The sequence below is a fragment of the Silene latifolia genome, chromosome 10 (assembly GCF_048544455.1).
Source record: "Silene latifolia isolate original U9 population chromosome 10, ASM4854445v1, whole genome shotgun sequence".
NCBI classification, from domain to species: Eukaryota; Viridiplantae; Streptophyta; class Magnoliopsida; order Caryophyllales; family Caryophyllaceae; genus Silene; species Silene latifolia.
The window spans coordinates 17,643,858-17,657,574 of NC_133535.1; the positions used below are offsets into that span (position 1 = coordinate 17,643,858).

The window sequence follows — 13,717 nt, forward strand, 5'->3', positions numbered from 1 at the left end:
GGAGATTAGAGAGTGTGAGAAAGAGAGAGAATAGGGAGGCGGATTGTAAGAGTGAGGTTTAAAATTAAGGTTTCAGGGTGAGGGTGTGTATATATAGGTTATTAGGTTTTTTTTATTAATTGGGCCAATTAGTGTATTGGGTCAAATAGAAAAAACGGATTAGTTATTTGGGCCAGCACTATGGGTCCAATTGCACGGGTTCAATTTTCATGTAGGCTAATGCTTTCAAATCGAGAATTTACGACTATTTCAGTGATTATTTGCAGAAACATTACTCTCAAATATCGTATGTCATAATTTTTCTACGACTTTATGCATGACAAATATAGATGATCTAATCCACATAGAAGCTTGGTGATTAGAGACAATACCCAATAATCAATGTCAAATCTCTGAGAACCGCTCTCTGACATTACGAATGGTACTTTTGTCTTGTATTTTATTAAGATTTTAAAAACATATATTACATATTTGCAAACAAAATATATACCTTTTCATTTGCGCGGGATAAAATTTTAAAATACCTCATTACCGATTGTCAAAATTTCAGTTTCTCATACCTCATCCCGTTGAAGAAGAAACGTACCTGAAAAGATAAACATCACAATATCGCCAATTAATGTTTCTACTGATCCTAATTCATCATATGCCAACGCTCTTACCCTAATGCCTAATCAGTTACGGGCGAAAACGGCAAAAGAAAAAAGACAGTCAGTTCCACTAAAAAACGTGCTTAAACCATTGCATTTCTGCTTAAACCGTTGCATTTGTATTTACAATAGTATATTACGTTATTTCATCTTTGCTAATTGTATTTATAGTAGTCACGTTCCACTAAAAAATGTGCTTAACCCATCTTTGCTAATTGTATTTACAATAGTATAGTAGTTATTTCTGCTTAAACTATTACATTTGAACACGTATTTAAACAAGAAGTGTAAACATTAATCATGTAGATCACGAAGTTAGAACGATTAGATTATTATAATAGAAACGCAAATAAAAAATTTCATCAAAAAAACATTCATACCAACCTAAATACATACCCGTGCAATTCTCATTAATGATGTGTGAGAATAATTAATTATGTGTTGGCGTCACTAATTATATGTGAGAGTTCTTATAAATCGACTTTTATTGATTCATTCATCATACTAACTATATAAAATGTTGTTTAATGTGCTTAAATGATGATTTATATCGACCTTTATTTGTTGGTGTGTTTACTAACAACATGGTTAATATAATGTTAAACATTAGATATCTTCGAATGTTGTATTATCATTTATGTACAATTCGACAATATGTGGAGGAAGTAGATTAATGTTCCATCTATTACATATTTACATAGATAAGATTTATAAAGTTTTGTCCATCCTCGATCTTTAAGTTGTGAAAAACGTATCCCTTATGTGATGTACTCGAATATATATGGAGCGTGTTAAAGGAAAATATTGTATGGTTTTGTGAAATACAAAATTGGATCTAATATAATTTGTTATATATAGGTTGTTATGACATTGAAAAATTTGGTATCTTGACTTATGATGTTAATAATTTCCTATATGACAATGTTGGTCTCTGGTGGTGACATGTTTCAGAAGGGTAATTTTTGTTAACCGTCTTATGTCATTTTGAATATTAGCTTTGAGCCATATATATTGTCCATTTTCACTGCTTTGAAGTTTTGTTGTTGAGTCGGACATTTTATAAACTTTATGTAATATTACATTGTCAATTCTTATGAGAGTGCTTTTATTGAAATAACAATAAAAAGCATATAAAAAAACGAGACGGAGAGAGCATAATAATAAAAAATGGGGGAAAAAAAATAGAAAACAATAATCTTTGCAAAAACACTAACAAATGTAGCAATATTCGTGATAAACCGTGGCAAAAGTTTAGTAAATTGTGGCCATATATGTAACAATAAATACATTTTATATGTAACAATAAATTAATACTATAATTTAAATATGTAGATTATACTGTTATAGAAGTATTGTATTTGTAATTATAACTGTCAAGTATATAACTTCCATGTAACATATGAGAAATTTATTATCTCAAATAAGAAACCAAAACAATGTTGTAAATCTAAGAATTTACGAAAAATTTCAAGTATATAATCTATACACGCTCGTGCAACTTTACACGGGTCCTAAACTAGTAATCTTATAAAATATAACGGAGCAGGAGATATAAAATATAATTTCTAAATATATGGGCTATCGTATTTCCTAATCCTATCACTTTCCTAAATCATAATCCTATACATTCATTGAGGTAAAAACTAATTTTGTTCTTCAATTTTGTATTCATATTCCATCTAGCTACGGTGTGCTTTTACTCCTCCACACATATATGTATATATTTACAAAGTATTTGCTTAGAATCTGCTCTTTTTGCTCAAGACAATTGTAGTAATTTTATTTTATTTTAATCCCTTTATTGGTTGGTTGTTTAATCGCATCATTTCGAATTTTATTGATAGATTTTTTTTATTGACCGTTTTTGTATAAACAGGTTAGAGATGGACGATCATTTTCCTTATTTTCCTTCTCCTATGAAAGTAGACGATGAATTGAAAGAAATTGGTTATGCCCCTTATGAGTTTAGTAACGAAGACGAGGAAATAAAAATTGGTATTAATTTTGATTTGTGTTCACTCTTCACCCCTACCCGAAATTTCTTGATCCGCAATAATGGAGACAAAATATTTGTGCATGATCTCGCTGGAAAATATATTGTTATTATTGGGTTTTATATACCAATGCCCAAACAATCTTTTATGGCTCATTTATGCAAAGACGTAATCGAAACCTACGATGAACTCAAGAGTAAAGAAATAAATGACTTTGAGTTTGTGTTGGTCACACAAATGAGGCCTGATTTCCCTGAATTTAAACAAGATCGGGTAATTGAAAGTTGTCTCAGCAATTTCTTCTCCGCTTTCCCGTGTCTTGGAGTTCCTATTTTTGATATTACATGTTCAAAGAAACTCCTACAAGCTATGGGCATATATGACTCTTATCATAATAGATGCTTATTCTTATCTCCAGACGGGGAGGTTTTGCATAATGATCTCTTAAAATTCAGGGATTATGGTGCCAAGTGTTATCCTTTCGCCCATGAACAATTCAATCTTCTAAGCTGTTTAATGGATAACATACCCCACGGAGTTGTGTCACTCAATGATATATTATGCACCACTACCTGTGATGTATTATCGGTGCCCGATTGTTTGATTTCAGCCAGCCAAATGCCTTTATACAAAATTAGGAAAAGATATGTCTGGTTGTACTTGTTCAACGATGCCACTTTATTTGCACAACTCCTTTCAATGTGGGCTCGTTATCACGAGGAGGTTGAGCTTGTCCTTATCTTTCCCCTTCACGCTGACCTGGAATATAGGGAGTTCATTCGGAATACTTGTAGGGAGAAAATGAGGAGGTTTGATATATTTCAGACTCACGGCAACAAATTTAGAATACTGGAATGTCGTATGAGTCGATTCTTATGGCGTTACAGTGGTCGTCGCACATTTGACCAGATGATTGTTTTCGGTCTTGGTTTGTGGATCTCCATGGTGCCGAGCTTTCTATTCATTACGTTGATCAGACTTTTCCTTTTTCTAAGAAATTGCTATATAACAGCATCGTGGGAAAGTTGCGCTCTGTTACCATAGGAGAAGTAAGTTTTATGCTTCCGCGTGGTTTGGATCTTCATGGTCGGTATGTATTCCTTTACATAGGATGTTCATCCAGGGAACTTGTGTGGGAGCATCATTTGGCCGAGTGGTGTGCCGCGATGAAGAGATTATTCCGGTCAAACCTTCAGTTGGTATTTCTTTGCATAGATGATAAGGAAGTTGAAGCCCCGGATAATTCTTGGATTTCGATTCCGTATGAGCATAGCAGGAAGGTATATGACATGTTTCAGAGTTTGAAATTTGGGAGCGCCCCTACAATCTATGCTTATGGAGCTGACGGTAATATTTTTTCCATTCGGGCTCAACAATATCTATTGAACTCGGACTCTACACCTTCTGCCACATTTCCTGATTTTTCTTATCTAGAAGAAGAAGTTGCAGTACATCTAAGGAACACCGCTCATTATTGGAGTGAACTTTTTCAGCCTACATGTGAGAAGCCAAGAAGCCAACTCCATCTCTTGTAGTATAAATGTATGTTAGTATTTAAACTATTTATGCAGTAGCTTAGTTGGCAGCTTAGTTTGCTTGTATGTCTGATGGGAAACTATTAATTATTTGTACTTTTATTCGATCACTGACTTAAATCATTGTAATGTTGCATGGTGTGTTGCTCTTTTAATTCACAGTGAGATTTCAAGTTCGTTGTCTATGTTCTGTTTACTTGCTTAGCATGTTCAAATATTTAAATCTCTGACCAATAAACAAACCTTGTCGCATATAGCTTGGATCGCCAGAGAAGAACATGTATGGTGAGCTTTGTGGTTGAAGGGGATGGAGGCTTGGAGGGAAGATGAAAGAGGAGGGCGCGAGTGTTTTGGATGGTAGCAAATAAGCAGGTAGCTGGGTGGGGTAGGTAGGATTTAGTAAAAGAATTGTTTCCTCTTAAAAAAAGTAATGGTGGGTGGGTGGGGTAGGTAGGGTTTAGTAAAAGAATTGTTTCCTCTTAAAAAAAAGTAACGGTGAGATTTGACGATTGGTTTATTCTCCACATTTAAAAAGGGCAATTTGATCCATTACATTACTTTCATTAATAATGATACTCTGTCTACCTTTTTAACTTCTCTCATTGGAATAGTGGTAAATTAGTATAGTACACTTTCCAAAGACACCAGAAAAAGAGACTAAAAAAAAGCAGACTATCTGTCATTTAATTTCAACTGTTGCTTGAATATAAGCAATTTTATCAAAAAAAAAATATTAATTTGTATTATAATATGTAGTTTTATCAATTTAAAATTATACGTAACATATGAACAAAATGGTTTTCATAATTGAGAAAACAGCTATCAATGTTTTCTTTCCCATTTTCCTTCACGTCGACTTCTCTGTCTCTTCTATCCAAAATTTGTCTCGACTTACCGCCTCGTGAGCCATGTCTCTGAGAAGAGCCAAATGCAGATAATGCAAGTTCCCACATACAAGTTCAAAGGCCTTGCTTGGCTTTTCCTCGGGGTGGCCAATAATGACAGTCTTTTATACGACGAAGAATTCACTAAATATTTACAAGACCACCCGGAAAATTTCCGTTATGACAAGGCTCTTAGCAGAGAGCAAAACAACAAGAAAGGCAGAAAAATTTATGTTCAGGACAAGATCGAGGAGTATAGTGATGAAATCTTTAAGCTGCTCGACAATGGGGCTCACATTTACTTCTGTGGGCTGAAAGGAATGATGCCCGGGATTCAAGATACCCTGAAGAGAGTTGCTTAGGAGAGAGGCGAGAGCTGGGACGTGAAACTTTCTCAGTTGAAGAAGAACAAGCAGTGGCATGTAGAGGTATATTGATACTACTTGTTCCGGTATTCTTGTAGGAAGGCGGCTATACTATGGTTTTCGAAGCTTTGCCCATTTTCATTCATTTGAATGCTAAGATTCCCAAAATTTGTGTATTTGGGATTTGATGAATTAAATAAAGTTATTGACTTGATCAATTAGCTTCTTTTCTTTTCTTAATTCTAACTCCTGATATGTTTATTTGATGATCATATAATTTGAGTATGATGTTTAAGCGTGGTTGCCTAATTGTTGAGATTCACAGTTTTTCAGTCCAATTGTTTGGAGCAAGGAAAAGTATGTCTTATAATGGTATGCAGACACAGTCGAAGAAGAAGATCCTGCAGATTATGGTTTTGATGCCATGTTTGTTTTTGCGCGTAGAAGTGTGTGCCAAATTCACATGAATTTTAGGCGGGAATTTTTCCCATGAATTGGATGTTCCTATGAAATTGTAATCCAGAGGTCAACTAAACAATAAATTAGGTTTTTTTTTTCCAATTTTTTGCGAGGAAATCCACAGCCGCTATTTTTGGCGGCACTAGGTAAACCATTGGGTATACCATATACATGATAACCTGCAAATCACGTATATCAGGTAAGCTACCCGGAGGTGACAGACTCGAAGTCTATAAAACATACTAGATAGTAGTGAGCTTATTCTTGTAACTTACAAAATACGTATATGGGTAAGCCAACCAATAATCTTATACTCCCTTCAATTTTCTTTTATCTTCCCCTTTCTTTTGGGCACAAAAAAATTAAGTAGAATAAAGTATTGTAAGTTGTGAAATTTATAGGGAGAGAAAATAATAAAGAATGAATAATGAATAAAGAATAGATAAAGTAATGGAAGTTGTTGATTTTTTAGGAGAGGGAAATTAATAAAAAAATGAATGAAACTTATCAAAAAAAAAAAAAAGGAAAGAGAGAAGATAATCAAACTTGTGTGAAAAAGAAAAGAGGGAAGATAATAGAAAATTGGAGGGTGTAAAATATAACGGAGCAAGAGATATAAAATATAATTCCTAAATATATGGGCTCTTATCGTATTTCCTAATCCTATCACTTCCCTAAATCCTAATCCTAGTAATTCTCCAAGTTACTCTATGCCTATATCTACACACACAGTAAATTTGTAACCTATCAACAATTAATAAGTCGATATATTAATCTATCTCTACACAAAAGAAGCCCTAAACCAAGAAAAAGAAATTAACAAACCCCCGTTCCCTTTGTCTTCGATGGCTTCACCTAGCAATGTTGACGAAGTTGATGAACAACTACTGGATGAGTTCGTTGCGGTGGCCAACCAAGCCGTCGACGCGGCCGGCGAGATAATCAAGAAGTACTACCGAAACCCCCAAGCGATGAAAACAATGGATAAACGCGACGAGAATGGATGTATCACTGAGCAAGTCACAGCAGCCGACGTAGCTGCCGAGGATGCCATCGTTTCAATCTTATTGGACCGCTTTCCAGACCATGTTATTTACGGCGAGGAAAGCGGTTGGGTAATGTCTAAAAACAAATTAGCAGACTTTGTATGGGTCATTGATCCAATCGACGGAACCACAAGCTTCAAGAACGGGTTACCTTTATTCGGCACACTCGTAGCTCTTCTTTACAAAAGTAAGCCAATTATCGGGATTATCGATCAGCCGATATTAAAGGACCGATGGGTTGGCGTTCAAGGAAGAATAACAACCCTGAACGGAGTCAATACACATACGCGAACCTGTGAAGAATTGTCGAGGGCAACATTGTACTCTTGTAGTCCGTTGCATTTCAGTGACGAAGAATACAAAGCATTTACTCGCGTCACAGACAAGGTTCAAGAGCCTTTATATGGGGCCGAGTGTCTAACTTACGGTCTATTGGCTTCCGGGTTTAGGCCTGCTTTTTTCGCTTATTTCCAAATTTACTTGATTCGATTACTTTCGATTCGATTCGATTCGATTAATTTCGATTGATTCGATTCACTCCATTCGATTGATTCGATTGATTCGATTCTCCATTTCATTCGATTCGATTAAACTCACTTCACTCCATTCGATTCGATTGATTGATTGATTCCATTCCATTCATTCAAATTTCATTTATTTCACTTTACTCATCTTAAATTTAATAGTTATTATTAATTTTGTTATCAATAATACTATTTTTTAATATTATTTTTTATTATTATTATTATTATTATTATTATTATTATATTTAATAATAATGTTATTAATAATTTATTTATTATTATTATTATTATTATTATGAATATTATTATTAAAATGAATAATAATGTTGTTGTTGTTGTTGTTGTTGTTGTTGTTGTTAAAATGAATAATAATGTATTAATGTTAATAATAATATTATTTATTATTATTATTGTTATTATTATTATTATTAGTATTGTTGTTGTTGTGGTTGTTATAATTATTGGTATTATTATTAAAATTAATAACATTTATTATTAATATTATTGATGGGGCAACGCTTGACCCGACCCTGATTCGAGCAACGCTTACTTGAGTGTTTTTATTCGAAACAATTATTTTTACTAATATCATTATTAATATTGACATTATTATTTATTATTGTTATTAAGAATATTATTAGTAAAAAATTACTATTTTTTCATTATTATAATTTATGATTATTCATATACTCCTCCCTCTATCCCGGTCAATTGTTGTCCTTTGGTTTTTGGCACAAAGACCAAGGAAAGAGGAGGGGCCAATTATAAATGACAAGCGGACCAAATTGAGTGTGAATGATCAAATTGCTCATCAAGTTCATTCTTAAAATAGAAAGGACCATAATTGAATGAACCCCAAAATGAAATAGACAACAAATTACCTATTAGGAGTATAATATTATAATTTTTTTTCTTAAAAATATTAATTTTAGTATAAATAGTATTATACTATGAATATTATTATTAGTACAGTTGATAATAACAATAATATTAAATATTATTATTATTAATATTAATATGATTATTTCGATTGATTAAATTTCAATTCACTTTTTATTCATTGATTGATTGATTCGATTCATTCAAATCTATTGATTCGATTGATCACTCAAATCCATTTCGATTGATTGATTCATTCCTTCCATTGATTCGATTCATTTCGATTCGATTCGATTCATTCCATTCATTCGATTGATTCGATTCAATTAAAAAGCGGAAAAAATGGCCTTAATGATCTTATTATACAATCGTTCCTTGGTCCGTATGATTTTCTTGCTTTTATTCCGATTATTGAAGGCGCTGGTGGTGTGATAACTGATTGGAAGGGCGAAAAGCTTTACTGGGAAGCTTCACCGCTGTTTGAAGCCCCGTCTTATTATCGTATCATTGCTGCTGGTGATGAACGAGTTCATAAATCCGCCTTGGATTATTTAAATGCGTGATTAGGACCAATTCAAGGCAATGGTGATAGGTTGGTCCTAGATGATTAATCTAGTTTTCTTACTTTTAAAAAAAAAAAATTAAAGGCATTGGTGAACTTATTTTCACATAATTGATACTCGCCTACTCTGTAGTTTATTAACTACAGAATTGTAGAAACAATTATGTTTGTATTGATAATTTAGAAGAATGAAGTTTTTTAAATTTTTACGCGACAATTTTTGATACTTCGTTACTTTTAATGGTTTATACTTTATACTGAATAGTCCCTTTTATGACACTTTTGTTGTCTATGAGTTGGAGTAAATAAGTATTGATATTTATAATCACAATGACTGTAATATGAGACGATATTAACTAGTTTTGGAGCCCATAACCTCACTACATCACCCATGTTTTTCGAAACAGAATACAGTTGATCACCGACGATTATGGAAGGAAGTGCCATCTTTTCAATTAAAAATAATAAACAGTTCAACCTTTAACATGTGATTGTGATCTAATTATTCAAAGACTGTTGTTGGTCAAATATGCCGACTAAACTTTCACATAAAACCAAAACATTCCCAACTACACCACTCGTCCAGTAGTCCTAGCATAGTTCCATATATCATCTACTAGAAACTTGGAATTGAAGTGGAGGAAACAAATCAAGCGAAAATGACGAGCAACCCGAGTCCAAACCCGAACCCAATAAAGACGGTAGTAGTGTTGGTGATGGAGAACAGATCATTTGATCACATTCTAGGATGGATGAAGCAACACAACCCGGAATTGGATGGTGTTTCGGATCCTCTTGAGTTTTCCAACCCGGTGGACACTGCGGATCCTAACTCTGCCCGTATCCACTTTGGTGATGGGTCTGTTTATGTTGATCCGAATCCGGGTCATGAGCTTCAAGATATCTATGAGCAGGTTTGTTGTTACACTTTTTTACTGACTCTTCTTTCAATTCTAGTGTAACCATGATTTAATCTTGTTTAATCAAATCATAAAATTTGAAGAGATATTAGCTTACTGAGTTTAGGCCCGTTCTTTCTAGCTTAAACTTTATTCAGTTTAGTTCAACTCTTTTCCGTGGAAAAGAACATAACCTTATTCTTTTGAATTACAACCTTATTGAGTACTCCCTCCATTCAACTCCGCTTTGCAACTTTCTATTTTACGCACTAATTACAAGCGGACATTCAACTTCAATTTTCTCTCGATACATAAGTGAAAATATATTCATGTGAGATCTTATTTGATTTGTCTTTAAGAGTACATTAAAAATATCTAACTTATACTCCCTCCAATTCGTTATATTGTTCCCATTTGCTTTTGGCACGATACTTAAGAAATACTATTAAAAATGAATAAAGGACATTGGTGGGGTTGATGTTAGGAGAGAGAGATGAATTAATAGGAGTTAAATAATGAGTTGTGGGGCCAAAACATTAAGAAAAGTAATAAAATAGGAATAAAAAAGTTGTGTGAGGTTTGATTATAGGAGAGAGAAATGAATAAAATAAGAGAAAAAAGTTACCAAAAAAGAAAAGGGGAACATTACTTGAATAATCCGTTTTGGGAAATAGGGAACATTATAGCGAATTGGAGGGAGTATAATTTTTGCAAATACGCAGCTAATGATATTTATCGTGTAAAAGCTGCGTTGACAAACGTGATAAAAGAAACTTGGAAAGTGGAGATGAATGGAGGGAGTAGTTAAAAGGATATGCAACACTAGTTTGGTCAAACAATGTTCCATTTGTTTGACTTTTGTGACAAAGGAGGTAGGAGTATGAGTCAATAAAGTTTTTTTTTTTTGATAGTAGTCAATAAAGTTGAAGCATTACTTCTACTTACAAATTACTAACATTGAACAGTTGGTCTCTCTTGTGACGGTCCCAAATATGACAACTTTATGATAAAAAGTAACCACTCATAAAATGTTACCTATTAGGTCACATTTTCTCATAGAAATGGTCACATTTGGATCCGTCAGAATTTGTGACGAAAAGAGCCCGTCACAAATGAGAATTTGTGAACATTGAATAATGAGGGCACCAAGCCACCAATGTGTGGTTATCGATATCACCCTCTCGTATGCATAGAGGTTTTCCCTTCTGTTTATGCGAATTTGTGTTTCCTATATGTGATAGAAGTGCTATGTCCTTTCAATATAAGTATATAACGTGAGACCAATCTAATTAACTTAGAATCGGCACATTATATAATAAAATGATTTATGAAAATTTGTGCCCTCCAAATTTTTTTCTGACTCTGAAGAACTAATGAGTAGATATATGGAGAACCATGGAGTGCAGAATCAGCACAAAAGAAGCAACACCCAACAATGCAGGGATTCGCTCAGAATGCAAACCGGATCCAACCCGGCATGGCAGACACCGTAATGAACGGGTTCAAACCTGATCTATTACCCGTTTACAAGGAACTGGTATCTCAATTTGCGGTCTGCGACAGGTGGTTTTCTTCTGCACCTGCAGCTACACATCCAAACAGACTGTACATCCACTCAGCCACTTCACACGGCTTAACCACGAATGACAGCTCAAAGCTTGATCTAGGATTGCCTCAGAAAACCATTTTTGATTCTTTACATGAAAGTGGTTACAGTTTTGGGATTTATTACAAGTCTGCTCCATCTACCTTATATTACAGGTATTCTTATCTTTAAGAAAACCATAAGACGGTTTTACACAAGACTTTCTAATTCGATGGGTTGTGGTATGCAGGAATTTAAGGAAACTGAAATACCTAACAAAATTTCACCAATTTGATCTCGAGTTCAAGCACCATTGCAAAGAAGGGAAGTTACCTAACTATGTGGTAATCGAACCAAACTACTTCGACTTACCTGAATCTCCAGGGGACGATGATCATCCGTCACATGATGTGTCCAGAGGACAAAGGTTTGTCAAGGAAGTATATGAAGCATTGAGGTCAAGTCCTCAGTGGAATGAAATGTTGTTCCTTATCATTTATGATGAGCATGGTGGCTTCTTTGATCATGTCCCTACTCCTGTAGATGGTGTGCCTTCCCCTGATGCAATTCCTGGTCCTGCTCCGTACAATTTCCAGTTTGATCGACTTGGGGTTCGAGTTCCTGCTATTTTTGTCTCCCCATGGATTGAGCCTAGGACAGGTATTCACTAAATTGTTTGTTCCTTTTCATAGTAGGAAGTTGCTAGTGTGCTATGCCCGAATTACATTAATCAGAACATTTACTTCAAACACATAATTTGTCAACACTACTCTCTGTAGGTCTCTGGGATTTTATCCCTTCTATTAATCAAAAAAAAAAAACACATAATTTGTCAATATAGGAGTAGCCCTGTTCTTTTGGACTTAATTTCAGCTCATTTCAGTTCAGTTGAGCTTCATTCAGTTCAGTTCCGCTCTTCTCTTCACAAATTAACTCTTACTTCACTTTAGTTCAGTTCAACGTCATTCAGTTCAGTTCAATTCAGCTCTTCACTTCACAAATTAACTCTTACTTCACATCAGTTCAGTTCAACTCCATTAAGTTCAGATAAGTTCAATTTAGTTCAGTTCAAACAGTTTCAATTCAAAAGAAAAGGGCAAGAATTCATGTTCAGAGACATATTATCCATGTTACCTCGTTCGTAATCACTAGGCTAAGGCGTCTTCAGTGGTGAGAATTTTCTCTGTATATACTGAATAAGGACTCTTCTGAAATGCAGTGATACACAGTCCTTCAGGGCCAGAAACAACATCACAGTATGAGCATTCTTCAATCCCGGCTACCGTCAAGAAAATATTCAACTTAAAGAACTTCCTAACCAAGAGAGATTCTTGGGCTGGTACTTTTGAGTCTGTCATTAACAGAACCACTCCAAGAACTGATTGCCCAGGTATGCATTCAAATTAATCCGAAACAAATTTCTGAGAGATTCTTGAGTTGTCAAAGTGTTGCTGAATCTAATACGACAACTCATCATATGCTGCTGAACTATGTGTAGTTACATTGCCTGAGCCGGTATCACTAAGAGACATTGACCCGAATGAACACAATGAGCTATCAGATTTCCAAGAAGACTTGGTTCAACTTGCAGCATGCATAAGAGGAGACCATAAGAAAGATAATTACCCAGGCAAGTTTCTGAAGGGAATGACTGTAGGCAAAGCTGCAACATACTGTAATAGCACCTTCAAGATTTTACAGGCAGAATGTGAAAAATCAAGGCAAAATGGTGTCGATGAAGATACTGTGGTAGATGTGCAAAGTATTGAACAAGATGCTACTAGCAAGGAACATAGCAGCGGCAGATCATTCATTGAGAAGTTGTCCTCTTGCTTGATCTGCGATAATTAAGCCCTTCAGGACTGTTGCGTATATCCAGCCCCTCTTACGCTGCCATTCGTAGGACTCTTGAAGCACAGAGTGCTGTTGCTGTTGATGCTGATAAGAATAGAAAGCGCGATTTTACACCTGAATGCTTGCTTTTATATCATTCAATGTTCAAACTATGTTTTCATTGTGTTAGGTCTCATTTTCGGATGATTCAATGAAATTGCAACATTACTATAAACTGTTAAAAGCTGAATGACGAAGAATTAGAGGAAGTACGATTGGTATAGAAAGAATGCACTCTTTATTCATCAATAATAGATCGAGTATTACTAAGTATTGTACAAAAACTTCGCGACAAATAATCAAATTAGAAAGAATATATACTTGGCAAAATTCTCACTGAACAAATATGCTGGTTGTTTTACAATGCCCTTTTTACTTCAGTTTCTTCTGGCTTTCGATTCTTTGAACTGAGCTTCAATGGCTCGTAAATCAGTTAGGATGG

The 13,717-nt window shown here is 34.6% G+C and overlaps 3 protein-coding genes across 3 annotated transcripts; all 3 read left to right on the forward strand.

The window, feature by feature from the left end:
- Positions 1-5,116: 5,116 nt before the first annotated feature.
- Positions 5,117-5,425, forward strand: LOC141607210 (ferredoxin--NADP reductase, root isozyme 2, chloroplastic-like). The gene has a single exon (XM_074426569.1). The coding sequence runs from the start codon at positions 5,117-5,119 to the stop codon at positions 5,423-5,425; it is 309 nt and encodes a 102-aa protein (XP_074282670.1).
- Positions 5,426-6,475: 1,050 nt separating this feature from the next.
- Positions 6,476-8,899, forward strand: LOC141607211 (bifunctional phosphatase IMPL2, chloroplastic-like). The gene is made up of 2 exons (XM_074426571.1): positions 6,476-7,376; positions 8,671-8,899. The coding sequence occupies exons 1-2, from the start codon at positions 6,733-6,735 to the stop codon at positions 8,897-8,899; spliced, it is 873 nt and encodes a 290-aa protein (XP_074282672.1). The 5' UTR covers positions 6,476-6,732.
- Positions 8,900-9,353: 454 nt separating this feature from the next.
- On the forward strand, positions 9,354-13,524 carry LOC141605272 (non-specific phospholipase C3-like). The gene is made up of 5 exons (XM_074423972.1): positions 9,354-9,812; positions 11,179-11,558; positions 11,633-12,042; positions 12,602-12,772; positions 12,881-13,524. Exons 1-5 carry the CDS (start codon positions 9,558-9,560, stop codon positions 13,231-13,233), a joined length of 1,569 nt encoding a protein of 522 aa, XP_074280073.1. The 5' UTR covers positions 9,354-9,557; the 3' UTR covers positions 13,234-13,524.
- Positions 13,525-13,717: the final 193 nt, after the last annotated feature.

What these genes read in the sequence shown, in the direction of transcription:
- LOC141605272 (XM_074423972.1), top strand. Translation starts at nt 9,558, where the DNA reads ATGACGAGCAACCCGAGTCCAAACCCGAACCCAATAAAGACGGTAGTA. An exon ending in TTCAAGATATCTATGAGCAG is followed by an intron (nt 9,813 to 11,178) that starts GTTTGTTGTTAC and finishes ACTAATGAGTAG; the next exon opens with ATATATGGAGAACCATGGAG. An exon ending in TCCAAGAACTGATTGCCCAG is followed by an intron (nt 12,773 to 12,880) that starts GTATGCATTCAA and finishes AACTATGTGTAG; the next exon opens with TTACATTGCCTGAGCCGGTA.
- LOC141607210 (XM_074426569.1), top strand. Translation starts at nt 5,117, where the DNA reads ATGCAAGTTCCCACATACAAGTTCAAAGGCCTTGCTTGGCTTTTCCTC.
- LOC141607211 (XM_074426571.1), top strand. Translation starts at nt 6,733, where the DNA reads ATGGCTTCACCTAGCAATGTTGACGAAGTTGATGAACAACTACTGGAT. An exon ending in TACGGTCTATTGGCTTCCGG is followed by an intron (nt 7,377 to 8,670) that starts GTTTAGGCCTGC and finishes TCAATTAAAAAG; the next exon opens with CGGAAAAAATGGCCTTAATG.